General features: G+C 45.8%; 1 protein-coding gene across 1 annotated transcript in view; it reads right to left on the bottom strand.

Annotated features, from left to right (window-relative positions):
* The window catches only part of STAB2 (stabilin 2), a 174,069-nt gene that overhangs the window by 22,783 nt on the left and 127,572 nt on the right, over window positions 1-23,714 (bottom strand). Inside the window, exons 46-58 of the mRNA XM_052640296.1 lie at window positions 22,370-22,417; window positions 21,365-21,448; window positions 20,717-20,863; window positions 19,349-19,489; window positions 17,277-17,336; window positions 15,791-15,967; window positions 13,941-14,030; window positions 10,875-11,021; window positions 9,535-9,591; window positions 8,264-8,390; window positions 4,655-4,804; window positions 2,868-2,972; window positions 222-329 (exon numbers count right to left, since the gene is read on the bottom strand). Of these exons, the coding sequence (XP_052496256.1) occupies window positions 222-329; window positions 2,868-2,972; window positions 4,655-4,804; window positions 8,264-8,390; window positions 9,535-9,591; window positions 10,875-11,021; window positions 13,941-14,030; window positions 15,791-15,967; window positions 17,277-17,336; window positions 19,349-19,489; window positions 20,717-20,863; window positions 21,365-21,448; window positions 22,370-22,417 (1,441 nt within the window). The remainder of the gene's footprint in view (window positions 1-221; window positions 330-2,867; window positions 2,973-4,654; window positions 4,805-8,263; window positions 8,391-9,534; window positions 9,592-10,874; window positions 11,022-13,940; window positions 14,031-15,790; window positions 15,968-17,276; window positions 17,337-19,348; window positions 19,490-20,716; window positions 20,864-21,364; window positions 21,449-22,369; window positions 22,418-23,714) is intronic.

Raw genomic sequence — 23,714 nt, 5'->3', positions numbered from 1 at the left:
CCGTAAAACAAAGTGCATTGCAGTTTGCAAAGCAAGTTCAAAGTCATGGCCTGGGAAGTGGGCAGGTTAGGCATGAGCAACGCCATCACAGAGAGGGTGGGTGTTGCTGAAGCGGTCCAAGCAGGAAGCAGAAGGGCTGGGACAGAGCCCAGGTCCCCTGACTGAGTTCCATCCGGCCCTGCACCCTGCTGCTATTCCACCCATGCACAGATGGGACTTACCTGTGCACGTTATTCCGTCTCCTTCATAGTTCAGGTTACATTCGCATGTATTGTTGGTCTTACAGGCAGCGTGAGCAGAACAAGGAGGCATGCACACAGGAGGCAAAGCTGCAAAGAAAGAAGTCATAATTCATCTCCCACTGTGATGTGAGGTGTTGGGATCCAGCTAAGGCATCTTCTAAGATGCCATCTGGTTGCCCCTGTGTTTCTAAAGTGCCCCCTTATAGTTGCAAGATGGGTGGTAATGGGGTGATTTACTAAGGTCCCTCCCAGCCTGGGATTCTGAGATTCCAGAATTATTCTTTTGTACTAAGACTTTCTCTCTGCCATGTTATCCAGATCAAAATGCAAAGATGTTAACCTTAGGGGCAACCAGTGAAAACTTTATACCTCAAAGTCTGCCATCAAGGATGAATTTTGCAGACTAGCTCTTTGGCCCTGAGAGCATGGGGTTCCAGAAGCGATGGTTAAAAATTGGAGCAGAAATTCCAGGGTCTTCTTTGTTGTTGTCTCCAACTCTTTGTGATGTCATGGACTGCAGCACGCCAGGCTTCCGTGTCCTTCACTATCTCCTGGAGTTTCCTTAAACACATATCTATTGAGTGGGTGATGCTATTCAACCATCTCATCCTCTGTCACCGCCTTTTCCTCCTGCCTTCAGTCTTTCCCAGCATCAGTGTCTTTTCCAGTGAGTCGGCTCTTCACATCAGGTGGCCAAAGTATTGGAGCTTCAGCTCCAGCATCAGTCCTTCCAAAGAATATTTAGGACTGATTTCCTTTAAGACTGGCTGGTTTGGTCTCCTTGCAGTCCAAGGGGCTCTCAAGAGTCTTCTCCAACACCACAGTTCAAAAACATCAATTCTTCCGCATTCAGCCTTCTTTATGGTCCAACTCTCACATCCACACATGACTACTGGAAAAACCACAGCTCTGACAATACACACCTTTGTTGGCAAAGTAATGTCTCTGCTTTTTGACACGCTAAGTTGGTCATAGCTTTTATTCCAAGGAGCAAGCGTCTTTTAATTTTATGGCTGCAGTTGCCATCTGCAGTGATTTTGGAGCCCAAGAAAATAAAGTCTCTCACTGTTTCCATTGTTTCCCCATCTCTTTGCCATGAAGTGATGGGACTGGATGCCATGATCTTCATCTTTTGAATGTTGAGTTTTAAGCCAACTTTTTTACTTTCCTCTTTCACCTCCATCAAGAGGCTCTTTAGTTCTTCTTTGCTTTCTGCCATAAGGGTGTGTCATCTGCGTATCTGAGGTTATTGATATTTCTCCTGGCAATCTTGATTCCCTCTTGTGCTGGATTCAGCCCACCATTTTGCCTGATGCACTATGCATAGAAGTTAAATAAGCAGGGTGACAGTATACAGCCTTGATTTATTCCTTTCCTGATTTGGAACCAGTCCAATATTCCATGTCCGATTCTAACTGTGGCTTCCTGACCTGCATACAGATTTCTCAGGAGGCAGGTAAGGTGGTCTGGTATTCCCATCTCTTTAAGAAGTTTCCAGTTTGTTGTGATCCACACAGTCAAAGGCATTAGTGTAGTTAATGAAGCAAAAGTAGATATTTTTCTGGGATTCTTTTATTTTTCTATGCTTCAATGGATGTTGGCAATTCTAACTCTGGTTCCTCTGCCTTTTCTAAATCCAGCTTGAACATCTGGAATTTCAAGGGCCTTCTTAGGGTACCACTAATCTGGGGCTTTGGTGATTGAAAGGGGCTGCAGTATCCAGAGGCAGCATGAAGCCATGGGATGGTTAGGAGAGAAAGGGAGGCAGGAAAGCGGAGGAAGAAGGGGGAGGAGGATGGGGAGAAGCAGGGAGGAAAGGAGGGGGAGGGACTGAAGCTATGAGGACTGCCAGGATTCTGGCACTTTGGGTTGCTCTTACTCATAAGAAGAGCTCGGTCATGCCCTTCTGCCCCCCAGGGACGATGAAGTGACAACTTGCTCATCAACCTTCATACCTGAGACCTTTTGACTGGAATACAGGGCTCAGGGTGCAAGGGAGAACTCAGAAAACTGACAGCTCAGTAAGGGTTGAGGTCATGACAAAGATGGCAGTAACTGACGATGATACTGGCAGCTACTGTTCCTGAGTGCCCACATGCACTGGCGCTCCAAACCCATGACCCTGACCCTCACAACAATCCTTCCCTACAAGCCGTGCAAGAGGCTCTCTGTTTACGGACGAGTATATCAAGATTCCGAGAGGGTGGCTTTGCTGAGGCCATTTGTCTAGTACGTAGCAGAGTTCAGGGTCAGATCCTGGCCTCCATGGAATACTGTATTTTCCATGAAACCCTCCAACTCTGTGTCCACACACAACCAGACCTGGGCAGTGATCCTGAGGACCACTCCTGCCCAACAGTCCTTTGTTTGAGGTGGGTCCTTCTATGACTGACAGGACTGCAGGCTGATTTCCTGGGTTTGAGTTCAATCTTTTCATCTAGTTTCCTCCGGGTCCCTAGACCTCCTGACCCCGGGGCCGCATAGCCATCTTTCCTCGTGGATAACTGAACCCCTGCTCAGCTGTTTTTTTCAGATGTCGCTCAGACCCCCACCCTCAGTTGGCTGCTCTTGGCAAGGTCTGCTGCAGCGAGGGGCTGCTGGCGGCCCACCACCCTCACAACAGACCTGTCTGGGCGTCACAGAAGCGGCCCGTCCACCCCGTCTCACAGAGGCACTCCCCGGAGCCTGTGATCCCGTCGTCGCACTGTCCATGGTCCGAGCAGCCACAAGCTGTAGAGCAAGTTGGAGTGTGGTCAGTTAGCAGGGATCCGGGATTGAAGTCCAATCTGCCAGCTCACTGGCCATGTGCTGGCTGTGTGGTCAGTGTGGGAGGCCCCATGCTTATCCACAGTCATTCATTCAAACTTACAAAAAATAAACATACTCAGTGGCTACCATGAGGCACAGGCTACCAGGCAATGAGGTTACAGTGGAAAACATAAGACACAAGGTCCCTGTTCTCAGGGAGCTTACAGTCTAGGGGTAATGGGCTACTGAACATGTAATGATAAATATGTTGAGTGTTGTAAATTACAGAAGTAGAGGGTGTCATGAGGTATGGAATAGAACAGAAAGGGAAGGGAACCTTATCTGGGCCTCCTGACAGAAATCAATTTAAAAGTCAAAGCTGCAAGAAACATTCCTTCTGCTTCTGACCACCTCCAGCACCAACACCTTAGCCCAAGGCACCGCCATCTCCCACCTGGATTGGGGCAGTAGCATCCCCAAAGCTGGCCCTTCTTTTGCTCCTGCTTTCCCGTGGTACTCTCTGCACAGGGCAGCTGGGGTGGCCCTTTCTGTTTAGGACACCCCTACCCTTCACAATCCTTCACTGGCTGCTACTGCAGTTAGATGAGATGCTGAAGATCTGTCTCTGGCCAAGCAGCCCCCATATTATCTGGCCCCTGGCCACCTTCTGAGCCCATCTCTGCGTTCTCTCTCTCTTCTTTGCCCACTCTGCTCAGCTACCTCGGCCGCTTGGCTGGGCCTTGCATGCCGGAACTTGTCCTACCTCAGGGCCTTCGCACTTGCCTCTCTTCCCACAAAGTCATTCCTTTAGTCTGCACTGTCCCACAGAGCAGCCAGTCATCACACATGGCTATTTAAATATAACCTAATTAAAAATAGCAAAAATCAGCCCCTCAGTCACAGATTCTGTGTGCTCGATATCCACACATGGCTAGTGGCTTCCCCATGGCAGAGTTAGGCGGCATTTCCAGCATCACGGAAATCTGACTGGACAGAGCTATCATTGATAGCCCCACACCTGGCCCCCTCATCTCTGCTAGGTCTCTACTCAAATATTTCGTGAGATGTTTTCTGGAGGAGTATTTCCTTTCTTTCTTGATCCCCTTCACCTGCTTCTTTCTCTTTGCACCTTTATGTCTACTTTTGTCTCTTCCCTTTGAGTGTAACTCCTTGAAAGCTGAGATGCTATCCCCTTCTCATACCCTGTACTCCTACAATTTAGGACTATTCCTGGCTTTAGGCTCTTTGTGCCTCAGCTTCTCCATCTGTTAAGGAGAGATAATAATAGCTCCCACTTCGAAGGCTTGTTGTGAGGATGAGATGCTACAACATACCTGCCTTTCACACGGCAGGCACTCCATACATGTGAGCTACTGATACTAGGAAAGACTCAGCATATACATGGTAGTCGAATGACTGAATGAGCATTGGTTGGCTACAGCTTGCCTGGTTGGCTGCTGGGGATGTGAATTTCAATATTATGGATGAGGCTCTTTCAGTGGATGGAAATTGGGAAAATATCCAAGGAGGAAAAAATAGCAGGCAAATGGGAGGCTGGGAAAAAGAGGACGGATGCTTCTAGGTCAGGTGGATGGCATGCATCAGGGAAGGATGCATGCCCAGCTGATGACAGGTGAAAACTCAGTGGAGGGGATGCCACGTACGCTGACAGTCAGGCCCGAATCTCCCCGGCCAGCACAGCTCACATGCTGTCCCGTTGAAGCCGCTGTTGCATTTACACTGTCTGCTGGGCGAGTACTGATCCAGGCAGACACCCCGGTTATTACACGGGGTATCTGGGCCTCCAGGGCAGGCTGGAAGAGATGAAACAGCAGTGACTGAACAGTCTCCCCAGGCCCAGAGCAGCTCAGTGCCTTTGTAAATGTGCTGCTAACCTGACCTCAGCTGTGGGTTCTGTCCTCCAGTAGTCTAGGAGGTCTGCTGTCCTGGGGACACATCTATTTAGTGTCACTGACTGTTTAGGGTAAGCCACTGGCTGAGAGTTTAAGTGTATCTGATAGGACTGGAAGGGTGATGTATTAAACTGTGTGCTGTATTTGGTGGTCAGGAGACCTGGATTTGGCAAAGAAACTGCCTGCCAATGCAGGAGACATCAGAGACGTGGATTTGATCCCGGGTCAGGATGATCCCCTGGAGGAGGAAATGGCAATGCATCCGAGTATTCTTGCCTGGAGAATCTCCAGGATGGGAGCCTGGTGTGCTACACAGTCCATGGGGTTGCAAAGAGTCGGACACATTCGAAGTGACTGAGCACACACGGGGACCTGGGCTTGCTGGTCTGGGCTGAATAATGAACTTGCTCTGAGCGTCAGTTCTCTTAACTCTAGAGGCTGGGGGTGATGCCCACTTGCCCTATTCCATGTTGTGACTATGAGGATCAAATGAGATACCGTAACTGGCAGCATTTGAAAATATAAAGCACTGAACAAACACATGGGATGGCACCGACTTTGGTGAATGGTCTATGCTTTAGCGACGGAGAAGGGAGTGAAGGTTGAATAATTGTGTAGACTCAGCCCAGAATTTTCTCAACTGGATTATGATAAATAAGTATGGTGGTGATTTAGTTGCTAAGTCGAGTCCAACTCTTTGCAACCCCATGGACTGTAGCCTGTTTATGGGATTTCCCAGGCAAGAACACTGGAGTGGATTGCCATCTTCCCCCAGGGATCTTCCCCCATCCAGAGACTGAGCCCACATCGTTTATGTCTGTATGCAGGTCAGGAAGCAACAGTTAGAACTGGACATGGAGCAACAGACTGGCTCCAAATAGGAAAAGGAGTCCGTCAAGGCTGTATATTGTCACCCTGCTTATTTAACTTCTATGCAGAGTACATCATGAGAAACGCTGGGCTGGAAGAAGCACAAGCTGGAATCAAGATTGCCGGGAGAAATATCAATAACCTCAGATATGCAGATGACACCACCCTTATGGCAGAAAGTGAAGAACTTAAGAGTCTCTTGATGAAAGTGAAAGATGAGAGTTAAAAAGTTGGCTTAAAACTCAACATTAAGAAAACTAAGATCATGGCATCTGGTCCCATCACTTCATGGCAAACAGATGGGGAAACAATAGAAACAGCGAGAGACTTTATTTTTGGGGGCTCCAAAACCACTGCACATAGTGACTGCAGCCATGAAATTAAAAGACACTTGCTACTTGGAAGAAAAGTTATGACCAACCTAGACAGCATATTGAAAGCAGAGGCATTACTTTACCAACAAAGTTCCATCTAGTCAAAGCTATGGTTTTTCCAGTAGTCACGTATGGATGTGAGAGTTGGACTATAAAGAAAGCTGAGAGCCAAAGAATTGATGCTTTCAAACTGTGGTGTTGAAGAGGACCGTTGAGAGTCCCTTGGACTGCAAGGAGATCCAACCATTCCATCCTAAAGGAAATCAGTCCTGAATATATTCAGAAGCAGAGACATTACTTTGCCAACTAATGTCTGTCTAGTCAAGGCTATGGTTTTTCCTGTGGTCATGTATGGATGTGAGAGTTGGACTGTCAAGAAGGCTGAGTGCCGAAGAATTGATGGTTTTGAAGTGTGCTGTTGGAGAAGACTCTTGAGGGTCCCTTGGACTGCAAGGAGATCCAACCAGTCCATTCGGAAGGAGATCAACCCTGGGATTTCTTTGGAAGGAATGGTGCTAAAGCTGAAACTCCAGTACTTTGGCTACCTCATGAGAAGAGTTGACTCATTGGAAAAGACTCTGATGCTGGGAGGGATTGGGGGCAGGAGAAGAAGGGGATGACTGAGGATGAGATGGCTGGATGGCATCACGGACTCGATGGACGTGAGTTTGAGTGAACTCCAGGAGATGGTGATGGACAGGGAGGCCTGGCGTGCTGTGATTCATGGGGTCGCAAACAGTTGGACACGACTGAGCGACTGAACTGAACTGAACTGACTTATTGGAAGGACTGATGTTGAAGCTGAAACTCCAATACTTTGGCCACCTGATGTGAAGAACTGACTCATTGGAAAAGACCCTGATGCTGGGAAAGACTGAAGGCAGGAGGAGAAGTGGACGACAGAGGATGAGATGGCTGGATGGCATCACCGACTCAATGGACATGAGTTTGAGTGAACTCCGGGAGTTGGTGATGGACAGGCAGGCCTGGCGTGCTGCAGTCCATGGGGTCGCAAAGAGTCGAACATGACTGAGTGACTGAACTGAACTGAACTCTTATGTCTCTTGTATAACAGATGGATTCTTTACCACTGAGACACCGGGAAAGCCCATTGTACCGAAAATCATGGCTCCTGGAGACACAATGGGGGAACGTGGACTTGCTTCTTATCCAATGTGTACCTCCATTTTCTCATCTGTAAAATGGGGGTAACAATGGAAGCTGCCTCTTAGGGCTTGTGGAGAGGTTCAGATGTATTGCCATATATGGGAAACTGTTTTGTTCTTTGGTCATTAAGTCGACTGACGAGACTAGCCTGTCAGGCTTCTCTGTCCATGGGATTTCCCAGGCAAGAATACTGGAGTGGATTGCCATTTCCTTCTCCAGGGGATCGTCCTGACCCAGGGATCGAACCTGCATCTCCTCCACTGGCAGGAAGATTCTTCACCACTGAGCCACCAGGGAAGCCCTGTATGGGGGTAGCACTCAATACATGTGTTCATTTAAAACAGTGCACGGTGGACAGGAAGTTCCACGGCATTCGCCATGCTGTCGCTGCTGCATTATTAGCTAGAAGTTGTATCTAGACCCAGGGGTTTCAGGAACCCTTTCCTGAAAGGGCGAGGCTAGGGAGGAAGGGTGATGTTACACATCTTATAACAGGGGAGTTTTCGGGAAATAATGGCCCACACGTACCACATTGATATAGCACCCTGCTGAGGTGGATGTCCTTAGATGCATTTAAACTAGTGTGCTTAATCAGTATCATAGACTGGAATCAGTACCATCTCAAAAATAAAATATAGGGTTTCTAGCACCATGGGAAATGTCTTATTCTATAACATTAAGCAGAAAACACATGATTTACAACCTTTGCACAGCAGAATCTCAACTGTGTAAAAACCAAATATGATAAGAAAAAAAAAATGGAGAAGGAAAGCTACACAGCTCTTCAGAATAATTGCTTTTGGATCTTTTCTTAGTAGAATCATTAAGAACAATATAGTCCCTTGCTCCCCGACCCCCACCTTCCACTTTATACTTCTGGTACTTTCAAAGGCTCCACAGTGATTGTGCAATCATTTCAGAATCACAAGATAATAAGAGGCACTCTTACCCTGACAGTCTGGCCAGAAGTAGCCCTTGCAGCACTTGGGGAGCTGTATCACCAGAGTGCAAAGTTGTCTGCAGCCTTCCAGGTTCCTCTTGAAGGGCAAGTCGTACAGACACTTCTGCTTCTGGCCCTAAAGGAAGAGATCCAACCATCCCTCTACATTCCATCCCTGTACTTGAGCTCTTGGGCTCTAGTCTGTCCCCTAGTGGAAGATCCTAGGTACTGCCCAAGTAGAAAATGGGCCTCAAATGGCCATGAGCCCTGTGCAGGGAATTCTTTTCTCAGGGGCATAGAGAGGCAGATGAACGGGGTAGGGGGCAGAGGTGGAGTCCACAGAAAAAAGATTTTGCCCCATTTTAAGACAAAGGACTTGGGGGCCTTTAGAGCTGTTTGCAAAAGACGAGTTTACCTGGGGAGAAAGTGGGGAAGACGTAGCTTTCTATCCAGAGAGAGGTCTGGCAAACCCCCAAGATCATCAGTAGAGAGAGTATGGGGTTACAGTTCATTTTTGTAGGGGTGTTTCTGTTAGAGGGGTTACTAGTAGGGTAGAAAGAGCTTGACTTTGGAGTAAGCGCTTAAACCAATATTTAACTAGTACTTACTATGTGCTAGGCTCTGTACGCACATTTGAAAACTTACTTTCCTAATAATCACACACAGAACTATTATTAGCTCCATTGTGCAGGGGCAAAAGCATATAGATTAAGTGACTTGTCAAAGATCACCCACTGGAATTTGACCCCATAACTGTGGACTCCGAATTTCATTGTCTTAACCATTACTCTTACATTGTATTTTAGGCTCTAAGCCTAGCTTTGTTTCTTATAGCTGTGTGGTCTTGGGCTGATTGCTTACCCTCTCTGAGACTCATTTGTCATAAATTGTAGTAATATATTTTCCTGTATTATAATGGGAACAGAGGATAATGTCAAAACAAAGAGTCCAACACAAAGCCAGGGACATAAGCAGCAACCAACTAAAGGCAACTATTATTTTCATAATCAGCATTATTTTTGTAACTCCTTCTAGGTTTTTAATCTCATGACTCTTCTAGATTTTAAAAGTGGGCTGACAGTTTCCCTGGGCTCAGAATGTTTACACTCTCATCCCATTGGCCTGATTGTTGAAAGAAAGACATGAATTAGTTATACACAGTTATAACACACCCACAGACGCACACAGATGTGCACACACCCATACCTATAAGGAAACTGGGGTCTAATAAAGAAACAAACCTATCACTCTCCAAACATTATCACTGTGTTCATAGTTACCTTTGGTTTAGTCCACTTGGGGCAACTGGGAGTAGAGATACAGTTTCCACAACTCCCCTAGTATGCAAGAAAAGAAACACTTAAAAATCCAGAATATTAGGAAACAAAGCAAATGCCCCTGGTTACTGCTATGATTATTTGACTAAGAACTTAATCTTGGTTAAGATTCAAGCTATGATTAAGAATATAAAAACAAATGCACTGTAATTTTGCCATAGAGAATTCTGAAGGCCTGTCTTGGATCTCAGCTCCTTGGTTTAGTTCTTTGAGGTGATAAGTTCCCTATCAGATGAAGGGGCACCAGGGCAGGGTCACACGGCACCCGGCACAGCAGCCATGGGGAATGTGGATACAAGTGTCAATTCCCTTACAGATCAGCTGTGAAATGTTTGCGAATCACATTCTTTGATCCTTAGTCTTCTAATCTATAAAATAGGGATACTAATTCTTGCTATTGATTTTCAGGGGATTTGTGAGGAAAAATGATTAACTGAAAAAAAAATGTGTGTATATATACTTTGGAAGTTAAGAAGTTAACAACTGTTTTTTCATCTCTTACTTTGGCTGATTGGTATTCTAGTAATCTGGGTATTTATCGAATGCCTATAAGTCAGCTGGTATAGAAATCAACTGGTCACAGACTTTGCCATTTAAGTCACTTCATCTCTTTGAGACTCAGTTTCCAAATTGACATAATGGAGTTGATGATCATTACTTCTATCATTGGATAGGGGTAAGATGGGCATTGAGCAGAACAGTAGGCTCAAAGGTCATACTCAATAAATGGTACTGGATGGATGAACGAGTGTGAAATGCACATGTGCCTCACACAGTGCAGGGCCCAGGACAGAGGCTCAATCAGTGTTAGTGCATGAACAAGTGAATGGAAGTATGGGCAGCATATATTAGATATTAGAACCATATGACATGGCCATTTTTGTAGTCATACTCTGTCAAACATGGCAGTTTCACATGGTTTATTCTGGCAGAGGCTCAAAAACTGCTTGTTGAATGGATAAGTGAATGACTGAGTGGATGGGTGGGTTTGAAAATGACTGGCAGAACAGGGCATACTGTTGGTCCCCAACAGCTGCTCACTTAATAGTGAGGGGATGAATGGGTGGGTGGATAAATGAGAACGGGCAAGGCCTGTACAGGACTGAATAGATGCTTGTTGATGGTGAATCTGAAAAGCCCTGTCCTGTGGCCTCCTGATCCCCTGGTTCCCATGTTCGCTGGGGACCAGCCCTCTGAGTCTTCACAGCAGGGTCCACGCTAGTTCACAAGGGCTGTTTGTTGGCCCAAGGGTCTCTTTCTACAGTAGTGTTTCCAGGACTGACCGAGACATCGAAAGTGGTAAAAGTGTCGCAACGGCCCCCCAGGGTGGGGTCAATCAGTAGACAGTCGATACCATAGGCCACACCCAAGTCAAATAAGAGCTCCCGCTGCACAATTCTGCATGTTTGGCTGTTCAGGAAGAGGTCGCCCTGCGAGACAGAGAGAGAGGGTGAACAGTCAGTGATCCTCAGACTTCTCCTCTTCTCAGGCCATGGAATGTGGCCAGAACCTACCAGAGTCAGAAAGAACTGATATGTATTGATAGCAACGTCTACATCACAAATGCTTAGAATATATTATACCCAAGTACTGTTCTTTGTGCTTTACCTATGCAAGTTCCTTCAGTCCTCACAGCCACCCTACGATGTGGCTATTATTGCCGGTGTTCTCATTTACAGATGAGGAAACTGAGGCAGTGAGTGGTTAGGTAACTCACCAAGGTCACACGTTCAGTAAGTGGTGGTGTGGATATTCACGCCCAGGATGGCAGTCTCAGCCCCCCACTCCTGGCCACTCAGCAATACTGCTCCATCAAAGTATAGATGGTAGTGGTGGGGGTGACAAGGTGGAGCAGATGTGGCCTGACCCTGGCTCAGGATAAACTTGGTTGACATGGCCACTTCACAGGCAGTTACCCAGTTTTCTTATTTAGTGCCAGCACCTAGCAAAGCTCCAGTACCACTTCCTTTCCAAAATATACAGTGATGGGCTTTAACCTTATAATGACAGCAACTTCTTCACATGCACTAAGAGAAGGCAATGGCACCCCACTCCAGTACTCTTGCCTGGAGAATCCCATGGACGCAGGAGCCTGGTAGGCTGCAGTCCATGGGGTCACTAAGGGTTGGACACGACTGAACGTCTTCACTTTCATTTTTTACTTTCATGCATTGGAGAAGGAAATGGCAACCCACTCCAGTGTTCTTGCCTGGAGAATCCCAGGGATGGGGGAGCCTGGTGGGCTGCCGTCTATGGGGTCGCACAGAGTCGGACACGACTGAAGCGACTTAGCAACAGCAGCAGGCATTGATGCTTTTGAATTGTACTGCTGGAGAAGATTCTTGAGAGTCCCTTGGACTACAAGGGGATCAAACCAGTTAATCCTAAAGGAAATCAACCCTGAACATTCATTAGAAGGACTGATGCTGAAGCTCTAATATTTTGGCCACCTGATGCAAAGAGCCAACTCATTGGAAATACCCTGATGCTGGGAAAGATTGAGGGCAGGAGAAGTGGGCAACAGAGGATGAGATAGTTGGATGGCATCACTGACACAATGAACATGAGTTTGAGCAAATTCTGGAAATAGTGAAGGATAGAGGAGCCTAGCATGCTGCAGTCCATGGGATCTCAAAGAGTCACACAACTTATTGACTGAACAAGAAGACATTGTCTAAATCATGCTCTAGATACATTATTTTGTTTAATTCTTGCAACAATCCTTGAGTATCCCTTCCTAAAGTCCACACAGCTAGTAAATTGATGGATATATCCCCCACCCTACCCCTCAACAGGAAGCAAAATGCTTTTAGAAAGTTCCATGAAAAGAAAAAGACATCTCAGTAGTGTTTGATAGGACGCACACAGTGTGATTCAGTGGGAAGAACACTAGAAAACTGTAGTTGAATCCCTGCACTTTCACTCTTGCACTATACGAGTCAGTCCCTAAACTTCACTGAGGTTTAACTGTTTTCACCAGGTGGATAGGATTAGTGATTACATTGCATATAAAGTTTAACTAAATGGTACTCTGAATACAAAGTGCTCTGAAAGCCTTATTAGCACTCAGGATGCTGCTAAGTCGCTTCAATCATGTCTGACTCTGTGTACCCACAAGGCTCCCCTGTCCCTGGGATTCTCCAGGCAAGAATACTGGAGTGGGTTGCCATTTCCTTCTCCAATGCATGAAAGTGAAAAATGAAAGTGAAGTCGTTCAGTCATGTCCGACTCATAGCGACTCCATGGACAGCAGCCTACCAGGCTCCTGGTCCGTGGGATTTTCCAGGCAAGAGTACTGGAGTGGGGTGCCATTGCCTTCTCCGAGCACTCAGGATGAACAGTTGACATTCTTCTTTTGATAAGTGCCCAGTTCCTATGGAGATAGTGTAGCTGATCTCAAGAGTATAAGTACATTGGGATAACTTTCCAGAAGTTGGGGTGTAAAGATGTTAACACTCTTTGGATTCAGGAACAAATTTAATGCCATTCTAATCCAATCATCAAGAGGGATTCTTGCTTGTCAGAAGATGTAAACAAAATGTTGTCTGAGACTTCTCTGAAGGCTCCCTGAAGGTAACCGACTCAGTTTGGTGGTAAATCACTTTTTCACTTTCTCCTGCTTAGAAAGTAAGTGTGATGGCTGGACCTCCAGCAGTCATATTGGACCTTGAGGTGACTGTGAGGCTAGAAATACATGCTACAGAGCAGAAAGACAGAAGGAGCTCCCTCAGTGAGCTATCATACTAACTCTGGATTGGCTACTTGTAGTCTTTTTTTTTCAAAAGAGAGCTAAACCCTTATATATTTAAGCCACTGTCATTTTCCATTAAATATAAGATACAGGGTGTAGCTACTATTATCCCACCAAATCTACTTATCATGTGGAATTACAGGAAGGTAATATTGTCAGGAACTAGCCAAAGAAGGTGAAAATTGAAAATTTTCTCTCTGTTTGCTGATCTAGGTAGATATGGCCCAGAGCTGGCCCTGACTGCTAAGAGAGGGCTGGAGGGGAGGCTGCAGAGGGGCCAGGAAGGAAGGGAAAGCAATGACTGCGTTCTTTCTTGTTTCAGGGAAGTATCTCACCCTGGAAAATAAATCTTCTGAAAAATCAACCAGAAGCTACTTTCTACAAGTGTAAGGGGGGCTCCCTGACACCTGGTGAGGGCTTGGGCTGGCCAGGATTCATCAGGGTTTTCCTATTCACTTATTCAGGGGATATAGTCATGAAAGCAGTGAGAGAAAGAACTTGCTACCAATGTGGGAAAAAATGAAACATCTCCTGGAAGTGGCAATGGTTGGGGCATGCATTCTCTGCCCCCGCCCCTGCTCTGGGTGACAATACTCACGATGTCACTGCCAGCTCCACACTTCACACTCAGCTCAGAACCTTGCAGGGTCTTCCAGGTAGCAGATCTGGGGAGATCCACTGCCAAGACCTGTAGGAGTGATGGGATCACATTAATACCCTGAATCTGGGTTGAAGAAGGAGCTTTGCTAACAAACCAAATTTAGATGCAAGATTTTTTTTTTTTTCTGAGTTCTAACAATTCCAGCTTCAAAATGACAGTAGACAGAATCAAAAGGAAGAATAAGTGTGGATTCTCTAGGAAGTTGGCCTTTTTTTCTGTAGGAAAGTCTCCAGCTTGTTTCAGTCACCCTTCCTTCCCCTTCTGTGTTCAGGAGTCCATGGAAGATGCTGTGTTGCTGCACGAAGCCTGAGGCAGACCAGGGTTAGGGAAACTGCATTAGGGCACCGTGATGGGTTGAATTGTGACCCCTCAAAAGTTTCACTGAAGCTAGGTCCCCATTACCTCAAAATGTGATCTTCCTTGGAAATGAGATCATTGCAGATGTAATTGGTTGAGATGAGGTCACATTAGAGCAGAGAGAGTGTTAGTCACTCAGTCGTGTCCGACTCTCTGCGGCCCCATGGACTGTAGCCTGCCAGGCTTCTATGTCCCTGGAATTCTCCAGGCAAGAATACTGGAGTGGGTAGCCATTCCCTTCTCCAGGGGACCTTCTTGATCCAGGGATCGAACCCAGATCTCCTGCATTACAGGCAGATTCTTTAATGTCTGAGCCACCAGGGAAGCCCATACCAGAGTAGTTGAGTTGAAGTCGCTCAGTCGTGTCCGACTCTTTGTGATCTTGTGGACTGTAGCCTACCAGGTTCCTCCATCCATAGGATTCTCCAGGCAAGAATACTGGAGTGGGTTGCCATTTCCTTCTCCAGGGGATCTTCCCGACCCAGGGATCGAACCCAGGTCTCCTGCATTGGAGGCAGACGCTTTAACCTCTGAGCCACCAGAGTAGAGTGGGCCCTTAATCCAAAAAGATTGGTGTCATCTTAAGAAGAAGAGAGAAGAGGAGAGTGCCATGTGAAGACACAGAAACACACGGGGAGAGGACAGCCAGCCATGTGACAACAGACGCAGAGACTGGAGGGGTGCAGCTACAAGCCTGGGGTGCCGAGGACATCTGGACACCACCAGAAGAATTCCAGCAGAAACAACCTTGTCAACACCTTGATCTCAGACTTCCAGTCCCCAGAACTCCGAGGGGATTTATTTCTACTGTTTCAAGTCACCCACTTTGTGGTCATTGGTTATGGCAGCCTAGGAAACTAACACAGGACCTACAAATTAACCCAAGTGAGGACAGCAGGCCGTCTTGAATTAGATGTCTTTATCCTCGGGGGAAACGGTCCTGGTGGAAGATTCAGAGGGACAGGGTTTTAGCAAGAGCTGCCATGTTCCTACAGAATCCTGCTTCCCTAATCGCAGTAGATTGGTACATGAGCCAACAACTGGTCGCAGCTAGATGAATCCGTCCTTTGCCTAGAAACTCTGGAATTGGGGGAGAAAGAGTCCATCTGGGAGAAACTTGGGAACTGTCAAGAGACACGTTGCCTTGTGAACTAGGGAAGGGAGGGAGCTGGTCTGCAGTAGAAGAGGGGAAGGATGCTTTTGAGTATTGGTTAAAGTTAGGGGAAATAAAACAGTGGTGGGGGAGAAACAGAACCAGATGAGCTATACTCTTGTGGTCAGTTCCCCACAGCCAGCCAGAGGAGGACACAGCGAGGGCAGGGGATGCTCAGACCTCCCAACACCATGGGGACTGAGAGGTAAAGACAATTCCTGGATTTGATCACCTCGAGGGCAACCTTGCCATTCCCGTCTGTGTGAAAACAGAATACCTTGGCATCTCGGATCACGTGGAACTTCAAGTACTCCTTCAGCTTGTCCTTGTTGTCTTGGTTGAACAGGAAATCCTGTTGTTCATGGGGCAGGGCTTGGAGAGCTTGGTCACTGGGCCAGAAAAGTGTGACTGGGGTGTGGATGGGGTTTGTGATGACGCTCAGCAAGCCGGAGTCCTGAAACACAAGGAGTTGGTCAGGTGCGCCCCAAAGCCCAGCCAAGAAGCCCTGGCTCTGGAACCCAAGGGCCAGAGCAAAAGCCAGCCTGGGGCCCTCTCTGTGCCCGCCATGGGGCTTCTCAGGCCTTTGGCTAGTTTAAGCGAGATTCAGCCTGAAACTGGAGGCCTTCTTCACACTCCTGTCATTCTGACTCTGATTTTCTTAGAAAGTGAAACAGAAAAGCCAATTCTGGGCTTTGTTAATAGGGAAACACACTTCAGCAAGACTCTTTTTTCGCCACTACTCTCGTCCAAACGTTTTAATTTCTGGAAGACCCTAGCACTTTCCCCATATTTCCTTTAAAAATGTGAAACCTATACAATTTTGAGATACTTGTATATATTTCGAGGATTTCTAGATCACATAGACTCAAAAAAGAAATTGCCAGGTGACTGGCAAAGAATCATTCTGAGAATCTTCTACATTTTTTCTTGTACATCATATACATTTTTCCTTGTAGTTTTCCCAATGACCCTATGAAGTGCTTTATGATTCCCTCTTTTTGAGACCCAGAGAGCCTTTTAACTTGCTATAAAAGCTTGTGTTCAAGCAGACCCGATGTCCAGGGGTGGGGGCACTAGAAGGTTTAGGGAGTGGGTGGGTAGGCAAAGATACTGGTCTGTAACATCACTGGAGAGTCTTACTATGAGCACCTTGCAATCTCCTTTTCTAAAAAGCTCCCCAGAGAGTCCAAGCCTCAGACCCCTTTGGAAATTGCTGGTCTGCACAGAGGTTTGCAGTCTGTGCTATGGGGACCCTAGGGTTCTTAGAGACCTCCTGAGACTGCTGGGGTAGGTGGTGGAGGAGGTCGTGGAAGAAACTGCTCCTTCCTGATTATTCTCTGAAATCTTTGAACAAGAAGTTTCTCTACACAATTCGTGGGACTTGTCTCTGATGTCAGAAAAATGTGGTTTGAAATGTAATTTCTGCCTGTCTAATGGGCAGAGATTTCCCATCTTTGCCTCTCAGCTTCCCCATCTCAGTAAAGGGGGTGATCATTCCAGACATGAAGCCCCTATTTTAGGAATGGGCACATCCTAATTCCTTTCCCTCACTCTAGCCTCAAATACTTTAACTTCTAACTCAGTGAGGAAACATTTGGGGGATGGAGTGGCAGAGCATGACTTTGTTCTCCAGAACATGAGACTTCCTTAAAACCCCACAACAGCTGGCTAGTGCCGCAAACAAAAACTACGTAACAGACAAAAAACCAAACCCTGTTAGGTAGGTTACACCCTCTGAGGCAACTTTTCTCCGAGGCTTTTACCTGAATCAAGTTGCTAAATTTGCCATAGCCGTGGTTCATGGCCACTGTCGTAAGATTTTGCTGCAAAGATAGTAAGAATGGGAATGAAACTTTTATTTGTACAGTTCACAAAGCACTTTAACAAAAGCTCAACTGAATAAAATGAGGGGAAGATAACAGGAGGCTCTGTAGGTTGTACGCTTGCCTTTCCATATCACAGGGGCTGGATGGCTACGCACTATGTTTTCCCAGACTGCCCCGCAGCTAGAGTCCCACATGTGGTATGGGATCCCCCAAGCAGAAGTGCTTGTGCAAAACTTATAGGCAGAAAGACACGACACGAGGAGGTGGTGGCTGCTAGCAGGGCTATTAGATCTTCTGATGGTCACAGGGCTGGAGGCATGTGGTGTGCAGACTCTTGTCTTCTAGAGATGGGGCCGGAGACAGAGGGCATGGGCAGAGCTGGTTCTGAACGGCCCTGTGGGGGAGTCAGGTGTCCTCCCTTCACAAGTGCCCCAGCTGCTTTGTCCCCAGCTGTGTAGTGTCTGAATTAGGCTCTCTTGCTTTCCAAGAGAGTTGGTGATATACTTAACATCCTTAGAAACTCCTTTTTATTTAAATGAGATACAGTGGATTCGGCTGTCTGCAATGAGAACCCAACACTAATAAGTAACGAAAAAGTTGAAAGTGTCTTTTCTGTCCATTGAGAAGATGTTTACTTCCCTGGTGGCTCAGACGGTAAAGCGTCTCTCTACAATGCGGGAGACCTGGGTTCGATCCCTGGGTCGGGAAGATTCCCTGGAGAAGGAAATGGCAACCCACTCCAGTACTCTTGCCTGGAGAATCCCATGAACGGAGGAGCTTGGTGCAGGCCACTGTCCATGGGGTCGCAAAGAGTCGGGCACGACTGAGCGACTTCACTTTCACTTTCACTTTCTTAGTTTTAATGGTATCTGTCCTTCTATCTGTCTGTCTACCTATGTGCCTACCTACCTGTGGATCATCTATCTATCATCTCTCTCATCATCGTTATCACCCATCTATGTAATTTCTCCATCTTCCAAATCTATGCACAACCTGCCCTTGTAGAAACTAAGGAATAATTTACAAAATCCATTCAACTATTTAAAATAGTCTTTCACCTATTTACTTCTTACTAGGAATAGTACTGTGAAGAAAGCTGAGAGCCAAAGAATTGATGCTTTTGAACTGTGGTGTTGGAGAAGACTCTTGAGAGTGCCTTGGACTGCAAGGAGATCCAACCAGTCCATTCTAAAGGAGATCGGTCCTGGGTGTTCATTGGAAGGAATGATGCTAAGGCTGAAACTCCAACACTTTGGCCACCTCATGCGAAGAGTTGACTCATTGGAAAAGACTCTGATGCTGCGAGGGATTGGGGGCAGGAGGAGAAGGGGACGACAGAGGATCAGATGGCTGATGGTATCACGGACTCCATGGACGTGAGTTTGAGTGAACTCCGGGAGTTGGTGATGGACAGGGAGGCCTGGCGTGCTGCGATTCATGGGGTCACAAAGAGTCGGACACGACTGAGCGACTTAACTGAACTGAGGAATAGTACTTCTTATGGGCTTCTCAGGTGACTCTACTGGTAAAGAACCTGCCTGCCAATGCAGGAGACATAAAAGACTCAGGCTCGATTCCTGGTTTGAGAAGATCCCCTGGAGGAGGGCATGGCAACCCACTCCAGAATTCTTGCCTGGAGAATCCCATGGACAGAGGAGCCTGGCGGGCTACAGTTCATAGGGTTGCAAAGAGTCGGATATGACTGAAGTGACTTGGCATGCACGCAAGAACAGTATTAATGAGGTTTTGTTTTTTTGGGGGGTAGCGTGACATGTGGCTTGTGGGATCTTATTTCTCTAACTAGGGATCGAAGCCAGCATCTCCTGTGAAAGTGCAGAGTCTTAACCACTAAACTGCCAAGGAAGCCCCAGTGAGGTTTTTAATAGTAACTTGAGACTGAAACAGCAAAATTTAACTGTCTTAAACAATGCCTCAAAAGCAGAATTGAGATAATAAATTACATCTTATGAGTCACTCCATGCTGAGAATCTGACAATGAGTTCACCCACCAGAATTGTTCCAGAGGCATCTCTAGGGGTGATAAGCAAGTTTTGGGGAGACAGCAGTTTATCTATGACGTGGATGATTCCATTTGTACAGATGATATCACTGGATATGACCCTGGCTTTATTATTTATCAACACCATGTCCTGAAATCAACCAAAAAAGAAAAAAGAGGAAATGGGCACAAAGAGAAATAGACACAAAATCACTTCTTGCAAAATATTCTGTGAACATATTAAACCATCATGACAGTGAATGTTCAAGTAGAGCTGTGAGCAAAATCTGAAGATCCAAATTACTTAAGCATATATCAAGAATATAATTTTCACCTGGAGAAGTTAATAGCAAATAATCTCCAGTACTTTGGCCACCTGATGCAAAGAGCCAACTCACTGGAAAAGACCATGATGCTGGGAAAGATGGAGGGCAGGAAGAGAAGTGGGTGATGGGATGAGATGGTTGGATGGCATCACCGACTCAATGGAGATGAGTCTGAGCAAACTCTGGGAGACAGTGAAGGACAGGGAAGCCTGGCATACTGCAATCCATGGGGTTGCAAAGAGTCAGACACAACTCAGCGACTGAATAATTAACCAAAACAGTTACTTCACTGTGATTCTCCAATATGAAATAATAAGCTGATCAAAATCGGCTTCTCTTTCAAATGTCTTCCCTAGCAACCCCTCTTCTGACCCCACCACATACTTTTTCCCTTTGCCATGAATTCCATAGTCACCATGTGTTTCTTTTTGTGGTGAGGGAAGGCATCAGTATGGTCAAGGATTTGAACAAAAGCTTTCATCCCTCCCCAGCTACTGCTGAAAGCAGCTCTCTTGACCACCTGAAGCTGCCTTGCCTCTGAGTTTCAATTCCAGCTCTAATATTAATATTTACTTGCTGTGTGACCTTGGAAAAGCTACTTAACCTGAGTTCAGTTTCCTAATTTTTAAATTGAGGAAAATAATAATATCTACATTATGGGATTCTGAGGATTAAATCAGTTCGTACATATCCCCAGTGGCTCAGGGATAAAGAATCTGTCTGCAGTGCAGGAGTCATAGGAGACACAGGTTTGATTCTTGGGTGGGAAGATCCCCTGGAGGAGGGCATGGCAACCCACTCCAGTATTGTTGCCTGGAAAATCGCATGGACAGAGGAGTCTGGCAGGCTACAGTCTGTGTGTCTTAAAGAGTCGGACACGACTGAAGTGACTTAGCACACACACATCAGACACTTAGGACAGTAGCCGGCATAGAGCAGTTATTCCCACATGCTTTAGTTGTTATTATTATTATTACTCTTATTGCTCTAAGGAAGAGGAAGGAGAGAGGGCCCAAGGAAAATGAGCACCTTCCTGAAGTGGCTTCTCCTACCTGAGACACGGAGATGACAAGTGACTCCCCTTGGAGAGAAGTAGCATTTGGGGTCAATTTCAGGTTTTCCAGAAGCAGCTGGTGGCAGGCGATCACGTGATACCGAAGAATCTGGGGCATCAGGCCCCCTTTGTCCCAGTTCTTAATCTGCAATAGATCCGAGGGTTCCAGCCAGAGCTAGCAGCCCTCTGGTTGGAAACATTCAATAAATGCTTGCTACATTATTACATATTAATGGATAATCCAGCATGAAGAGTCCAAGTGAATGTTAGACAGTAAAGCCTCTGATAAATTCTGCAAGAAAAGAACCTATTTATATCCCATTAATCTAGCATTCCTTTTTTTTTTTTGGAGGGGTGTCTATCAGGGTTTAAATTATTTAAGAATGGTTGGTCTTTCCCAACCTCCTACCCTATTTAGGGATGTCCTCTAGAAGTCTCTGCTAGTGGTGACCCCAAATCCCCTTGAATGCTTCTCCTGATGGGGGTTCCCACACTGACAGGCAACCCCTTTCATTGCTGGTCACCTCCAGCTGATTCTAAATCTCCTGTTTAGAAATGTCTTTCGTGTTGGTTCCAGGGTAATGCCCAAAGATTGTGTTCCAGTCCCAAAGCTCTTCTACCTACCTGCCTCTAGCTTCATGCTTACCTGGGATTCCTCATCAAAGGCTGCAGATAAAGGTGCCAGGACGGTGAAGGGGCCAGGGCCAATCAGGTCTCGCACAGAATGTTCCTGTGGGGAAGGCAAGTGGGGGCCACATGCCATGTATTGGGTTGGCCAAAAAGTTCATTCAAGCTTTTTTGTACCGTCGTATGGGAAAACCCAAATGAACTTTTCGGCCAACCCAATACCTAACATAAGTAAAGGCAGGGGCTCAGGCAAATAACAGAGAGAGAGTACACGATGGCAGAGGGGAGAGAAAAACTGAATGGGGAGACTTGTGTTTCATTTAGCCTTAGATTCAGAATCATCCACTTCCTTAGACATGGAAATAATGTTCATTTTTATCTGGTTGTAGAATGACATACGTTGACTGGTATGAAAGATTTGAAAATAAAGTATAAAAAAGAAAATAACTACCCATAATCCCACCACCTAGAAAGATGCCTGTTATTTCCAGATAACTTTTTGCCAGTGTGTCTCTTTCACACACTAAATGTTTTCTATGGTTGAGATAAGAATGCAAATGTAAGTAATATGACAATTTACTCAACTGTTCTGTGTTCTTGCCAAGGCTAAGGACCTATGGTTACTTATATTTTCTTCTAGATTTTACTCTTATAGATTTTTATTCTTTTTCTTCAATATCTCTGGACTGTATTCTGATGTATGAGAAGCAGAAAGATTTAACTTAATATTTTCACCCAAAGAGTTAGCTGATTGCCCTAGTAATGCTTCTTGTCTCAACGGGTTGGATGGCTGTTTTTTCATAAAATACATTCTCACATGTATTTATTCCACTCATGTGCTGTCCACCTGGGGCCTGAGAAATTCACAAATGACCAACACAGAGAGTATTGCAGAAATGTAGTTTCCAGGACTGTCTTCTATCTTTACCTACTCCAGAGGTTACAGATTTAATCTCATATCTTTAACCCATATCAGGGGTTTGAGACTCAATTCTTCTAGTTTGACATACATACTCATTCTTACCAGCAACTGGAAGTAAAACTGAGATGTTTTTGGATTCTTGGGAAGCTCCTGGAAACAAAGACAAAAAGGTCCACTTAATGGCTGTGAATCAAACACAAGAACAATAGAGGGTTATCACAGGGCAATTTCTCCAAGATTGAGAGAATCTACCATCTTTTTAAAGCTTAACAGGTGGCTCAGTGGTAAAGACTTTGCCTGCCAATGCAGGAGATGTGGGTTCGATCCCTGGGTTGGGAAGATACCTTGGAGTAGGAAATGGTAACCTACTTCAGTATTCTTGCCTGGGAAATCCCATGGACAGAGGAGCCTGCTTATGGGCTACAGTCCATGGGGTCGCAGAGAGTCTGACATAACTGAGTGACTGAGCATGCACGAATGCACTGCCAGGGCAGGCCTCTTAAACAAGTCTCACCTGTAGGCTCGCGACTGATGTTCAGAATGACAGTGTGGATATACTGTGAGTTCTCAAAGCTTCCTGGAGGCACCATCTGATTTACCATGAAAAGGTTCAGCCAGTTATAGAAGTACCTGAACTTTAAGAGCATTTCTGAAAGTTCAAGTATTAGAAAAATCTGTCATAGGTTTATGGAAGATTTATTTTCTCTACTAACAAGAATATTTGAATCAGCCAGAATGCTCTGATCCCTCTTTAAACCAAATAACAGGATGTTCATTTTATAATAGGTAGACATCTACAGGTATCACATCCAAGCATCTCTCCACCAAGTACAGATGCTCAGGTATGTTCACACACACACACACACACACACACACACACACCCCAACAACAGCCTACATCATGGCCATGCATTTGAGTTACTGTGTACTCTGTGCCTGCTACACACATTGTCTCATTGAAATCCTATAACAACTCGCTGGGAATGCTACCATTATTTTCTTTTAGAGGCTAGAAAACAGATATATCACAAAGAGGTGATATAATCTGCCTAAAGCCATATTACCATAATAACTGGCTGAGCTGAATTCATACCCAGGCATTTTCTGACTTGAGAACTGTTAATCTGAATCACTGCATGCCAGATCAAGTGAATTCTCATGGGAAGATAAAGTTTCCATGTTTTATAGTTTTGTTTGTTTGTTTTACATTTTGGCCATGCTGTGTGGACAGGGAACATGTAGAACTGGACATGGCACAACAGACTGGTTCCAAATAGGAAAAGGAGTACGTCAAGGTTGTATATTGTCTCCCTGCTTAATTAACTTTTATGCAGAGTACATCATGAGAAACACTGGGCTGAATGAAGCAAAAGCTAGAATCAAGATTGCCGGGAGAAATATCAGTAACCTCAGATATACAGATGATACCACCCTTATGGCAGAAAGA

Source organism: Budorcas taxicolor, chromosome 5, assembly GCF_023091745.1.
Source record: "Budorcas taxicolor isolate Tak-1 chromosome 5, Takin1.1, whole genome shotgun sequence".
In the NCBI taxonomy this organism is placed as follows: domain Eukaryota; kingdom Metazoa; phylum Chordata; class Mammalia; order Artiodactyla; family Bovidae; genus Budorcas; species Budorcas taxicolor.
This window is presented reverse-complemented; position numbering and strand designations above follow the sequence as displayed.